The sequence below is a fragment of the Gossypium raimondii genome, chromosome 1, assembly GCF_025698545.1.
Source record: "Gossypium raimondii isolate GPD5lz chromosome 1, ASM2569854v1, whole genome shotgun sequence".
NCBI classification, from domain to species: Eukaryota; Viridiplantae; Streptophyta; class Magnoliopsida; order Malvales; family Malvaceae; genus Gossypium; species Gossypium raimondii.
This window is the reverse complement of record NC_068565.1, coordinates 24828358-24834116: the sequence shown is the minus strand read 5'-3', so window position 1 is coordinate 24834116 and position 5759 is coordinate 24828358. Positions and strand designations below refer to the sequence as shown.

At 30.8% G+C, this 5759-nt stretch overlaps 1 protein-coding gene across 1 annotated transcript; it reads right to left on the bottom strand.

Annotated features, from left to right (window-relative positions):
- Positions 1 to 2208: 2208 nt before the first annotated feature.
- LOC105787260 (transcription repressor OFP6) lies at positions 2209 to 3173 on the bottom strand. The gene has a single exon (XM_012613662.2). The coding sequence runs from the start codon at positions 3010 to 3012 to the stop codon at positions 2437 to 2439; it is 576 nt and encodes a 191-aa protein (XP_012469116.1). The 5' UTR covers positions 3013 to 3173; the 3' UTR covers positions 2209 to 2436.
- Between the last annotated feature and the right edge of the window lie 2586 nt (positions 3174 to 5759).

Here is a 5759-nt window from a genome sequence, read left to right as displayed (position 1 = left end):
AACCCTATCTTTTAAACCCTAAATCATAAAACATAAACCCTAAACCCTAACCCTTAACCCCTCTTTTACAATTATATAAGAACTTAATTAATATATAAATTAAAAAATACTAATTAATCTAAACATTAAACCTTAACCCGACCCCGATCTCTAAACCCTAAATCACTATGCTAAAAATTTTTTATTTTGTTTTTTATAAATTGATTTTTAAACGCCGCTAAATGTTTTGCTATATAAAATGGCTATTTTTTAAAGTAAAATTATTTTTTGTGGCGTTTTTTTATAAAAACGCCGCTATTGCTTACCTTTTGCGGCTTTTTTATAAAAAAACGCCACTAAATGTTTTGCTATATGAAATGGCGCTATTTTTTTTAAGTAAAATTATTTTACTATCAAATAATCTCTCACATATCAAAATTCTATTAAAGATTGAGACGTTAATTATGATTTTATATTGTTCATTTCGATCTAATCTCCATTTTATTAGAAATATTTCTTCCTAACTAAAATATAATTATTTTGCTAGATGTTCGATGTGGAATGATTTTAGTTTTTGTATTTTATTTTTATTTGTTATAATTTGGTCCTATATATCTAAAATAGATAGTTACCTATCCGTATCAATTTGTTACATTTTTATTTATTAATTTTTTAAATCTAATATTTAAATATATCAAATGGTTTAAATTAAATATTTTTTAGTCATAAACACCGCTAATGTTACCTTTTTCGATGTTTACAGAAGAAACGCCACTAATAAATTAAATTATTGTAATGAAACGACACCGTTTTGAAAAATTCTAAATCATATTAGCGGCTTTTTGGCTATAAACGCTGCCAAAGCTCGCATATTTTACAATTTTTTATATGCAATTATTGTATATTGCATATCAATTTTAAACTAATAATCTTTACAATTTATTATTTCTCTTTTACAATTATATAAGACCTTATTTAATATATAAATTAAAAAATACTAATTAATCTAAACATTAAGCCCTAACTCGACCCCAAATCTCTAAACCCTAAATCACTAACTCTTAACCCCAAACCACTAACCTCTAAACCTTATTTAATATAGAAATTAAAAAACACTAATTAATCTAAATTATAAACCCTAACCCACCCCAAATCCCTAACCCCTAACCCATAACCCCTAAACATTATTTAATATATAAATTAAAACACACTAATTAATCTAAACCCTAAACCCTAACCTAACACTGAATCTATAAACCCTAAATCCCTAACTCTTAATCTCTAACCCTTAACCCCTAACCCCTAACCCATAAACCTTAAATCACAACCCTTAAATCAGAATCCCTAACCCATAATCTCTAATTCCATAATTTATAAACCTTAAAATTGCAACTCTTAAACCAGCCCTAAATCCTAAATTAACCATATATACTCTAAACCATATATATTAAACACTAAACTATAATGATAATTAAATTAAATATTTTAAAATTAATACTATCGTATCTTTTACAATTATATTTGAAATTATTTAATATACAAATTAAAAATCAATCAATCATGTACACAAAAATTTTAAAATTATTTTAAATAATGGTATTTTAATTTCTTCATTTTTAACAAATATTTTTCTATGTTTTTTTATTTCAAATTTATCCATTTTTAAAAAATATTCAATTAAAAATAAATTAAATAGTAAATAGCAGATAAAATGTTTTTGCGGCGCTTTTTCAAAAACGCCGCTAAAGATCTGTGCATTAACTGCGCTTTCTCAAAAACGCCGCTAAAGATCTGAGCATTAGCAGCGCTTTCTCAAAAACGCTGCTAAAGATCTGAGCATTAACGTCGCTTTCTCAAAAACGCCGCTAAAGATCTGAGCATTAGCGTCGCTTTCTCAAAAACGCCGCTAAAGATCTGAGCATTAGCGTCGCTTTTTTTAAAAACGCCGCTAAAGATCTGAACGATGTCGTTGGGCTTAGACTTTTTGCGGCGTTTTTTGCTTAGACTTTTTGCGGCGTTTTTTGCTTAGACTTTTTGCGGCGATTTTCCAAAAAACGCCGCTAATGCTAATTTTTAGCGGCGTTTCCAGGAAAGCGCCGCTAATGCTCAATCTTTAGCGGCATTTTACGTAAAGCGCCGCTAATGCTCGATTTTTAGTGGCGTTTTTTGTCAAAACGCCGCTAAAAGCTTGTTTTGTTGTAGTAACATATATATTTAAAAAAATACATATTTTCCTTCAATGCATGAAAAAAGCTTCACATTTTCAACTTACAACTACATTGAAGATGAAAATATTTGTTTAAAATAGTATATATCTTAATTAACATGGGTTATTAATAACCTCAACTGTCAAATTTTACTTATAAAATCATATTAACCCATTGGACTACAGTTGAAGGTAAAAAGAAAAAAGAACCCTCCAAACAAAAGGTTGAGCTTATTAACCCCTCATTACTCTCACATGTCAGCATAAAATTGGGAAAGCAGGTGTGGGGAACCACCACCACCAGGCTTGATAGAGAAGAGTCCATTCCAGATATCAGTAAAAGCGGAAAGAATAATCCCATGGTAATAAGACGAATTCAAGTGAAGGAAACAGTTGAGAAGCTCCTTTAATTCATCTTTGGAATATATCTGTTTCTCCAGTATCATTTGCAACATGGAGTACCCGAAATCCAAGTAAGGATCATCGGAATCTTTCTCCACCGCCAGGCTCTCTCCCCCTATACGCCCCAACCCTCGTACGGTGGTCGCCGGCTGCGAACACATGGCTTCCTTGTCTGTTTCGATGTCCATTTGCCAGTACTGATTAGTAGTGTGTGAAGAAAAAGAGGTAGGGGTTCCAAATTCAGACATGGAATTATAAGGGGTTGTTTTATTATTGGAGGAATTGGAAGAAGAGAGATTGTAAGGAGACTGGAGTTTGGGTTTTGGGTTGAAAACACTGGTGAGCTTCAATATCTTACAGCTGCAGCAACCTAAGCTGATTGAAGCTGTGTTGAGGATGAGCTTTTTCTTGTTGGTTGATGACATTTTGGTTTTAAATTACGAGGAAATGATAAGTTTATAGAGAAACTGAGCTGAATGAGGATTGAAGAAGCTATGCATGTATAAATATAAATCCTATAAATCAATCCTGCATGTGAGCAAGGGGTCCATGTGTTTTAATCTCACCAAACTACTCCTTTCATAATATAATATGTCATAGATATCCAATACTTAATTAAATTGACTGGTCTTATAGGACTTATTTTTTAAAAAAGAAATAAGTGGATTTCAGTGAAATGATGGTTAAGGGTGTTGCTTGTTTTCCCAAGGAAGATTAATGGCATTTGTAAATTGGTAATACTACGCCGTAGTAATATTTCTATTTGTAGAAACTGAAGATGACAGCAAGAACCACTTTCTCTGTCTATATCGTTTCATATTTATTTTTTCTTGTTTTCTCTTTATAGCTTTAAAATTCTCTTTTAATGTGCCATTTGTGCTTGCAAAACCAAGGATGCTGATATTAATCAGTGTCAACTGCTATTAATTAAAATTGTAACCCTATAATTCAATATAACCAGTGGTTACCATTCAGTTTTAATCCTACCAAAATATATATTTTTATTATTATAAAATATCTAATTAAATTGCTAAAGAATCCACTAAATATATATTTTACAAACCAATTAATAGGTAATTATATACTTTTTTTAGAACACAAAGGTAATTATATTATTATTTTTATAGGATTAATTCACGGTTTGTCCCTAAAATTTATCTATTTTCTCACTTTGATACTTAAATTTTTTTGTCTCAATTTGATACTTAAAGTATGTTAAAGTTATGTTTTTTGTTGGAACGCCGGCACCCCTACGGCACAGCGGAAAAATAAAACACCCGATGATCCTAACCATGGATCCATGTGTGAGGAAAGAATCGGGGTGAAAAAGGGTTTCAAAATTACCGAATGGTGATTCTGATTAGACAGCGATGCCTCGGCAATGAGTAATCTGATCTACTTTCGAACCAAGCCGCAATCTTTGATGACTCCGACCTCCACGTAATCCACCCAGTTGACTATGAACGGAAGGAATCCCCAAACAATTTTGGAGAAGACTTTGCTTTGACGGTTGCTAGACTCACCAAGCAAAGAAAAACGGGATTTTATATCTAATTATTTTTTAAGGATTTCTCAAAATTAAATAAATATAATAATGTTTAAAAAACCAAAAATTATAATTATATTAATTATAATAAAGATTTCGGTAAATTATATTTATTTATATACGAACCAAAATCATATTCTCATTATGTGTACAACAACCTTGTACATATAATGTGTTCGATATTTGATTACCCAATTAAATTAATTCTATAATTAATTTAATTCATGCGACAACCAAACACAATACCAATTATGTTTTATTCCGTTCATTTCAACTATAGGGTGTGACCCTGTAGGTTCTTGTAACGCTAGCAATAATGTTAGAACGATTCCAATGTTACAAGCAATGAGTGGCACCTAGCAATGCATCATTGCTATCTAAGTCACAAGAAATCATGATTCGACATAACATTTTTATGATTAATCTTTTCATGCACTAATCCTTAAGTCATTTATCTTTGGATTGAACACAAGTCATGGAATAGTCACACTTGTATAGTCCATTCCATGTTCCTTGATATCTTAAGTAGACTATGATATACAAATAAGTATGACATCTCATATCAGCTTATTTGAGCATGGCCATGCATTTCTAGTCTCACTCAATCAAGTGGCCTAAGATATTACTCCCATTATGTAGGAGGGACTTATCCTATATCGATCAACCATATCTCTCTACATAGATTGTGGTATATCCAACATCAGCCTTTATAGAACAACCAGTTATAGTGTACGTTTGACTGTATCAAAATATACAACTCACGATGTTGGGATTATGATGATCTCAAGTCTGAGGATTATATACATATTAATCACTATGAGTAATGTCGTGAAAATTACATAATAATCCAAGAAACATACTCATAACGGGTCAGTCCAATATGTTGTTCTCTAACACACATATTCATGCATCGATTATGACACTCCATACCAATGACATTTCTTTATCATCAATCAACTACATGTTAGTCTTAATGTATTATCGTTGTCCTATCCAACAATAATACTTGAGTAAGGACCTTTTAAGAATAATCATATTATTCTCAGGACATTATTATAAAACAGTTTATTTATATACACAGAAAAGAAACTGAAATAATAATGGTAACGCCTTATATTAATAAACATGATAAATCAAGTATGTTATTACAACCATCTCATGATTGATTTTTGGGCATACTCTAATATTTTTTACCCCTCTTTTAACAGATATTAAGAAAAGTAGATCTGGCCAATGAAAAAAATATCATTTGGCATGTTTTGGCCAATGAAAAAGTGCCACTTAACGCTCCTTTATAAATATATCACTCTTCTTTGATAAAATATGTATGTGAAAAATAAAAATAAAATATTAAAAATTTAGAAAAATATATAAATAATCTGGAAAATATATGTGAACTAATTATATATATACAAAATTAAGAAAAATATATAAAATTTAGACTTGTCAATGGCCCAGGTCATTTGGTTCGGCTCAGAAAGTGAAAGGATTTGGGTAAAAATATAGGCCCGAAAAATAGGCTTGGACAAAAAATAATGATCGTTTTCTAAACGGGCTAGGCCTTGGGTAAGCTTTTTTTTGCCTGGGCCCGACCCGAATTTGCAAAAAGAAAATTGTTGTTGTGTT

Excerpts from the sequence above, each read along its gene's own strand:
- LOC105787260 (XM_012613662.2), bottom strand. The coding sequence starts at position 3,012 with ATGTCATCAACCAACAAGAAAAAGCTCATCCTCAACACAGCTTCAATC.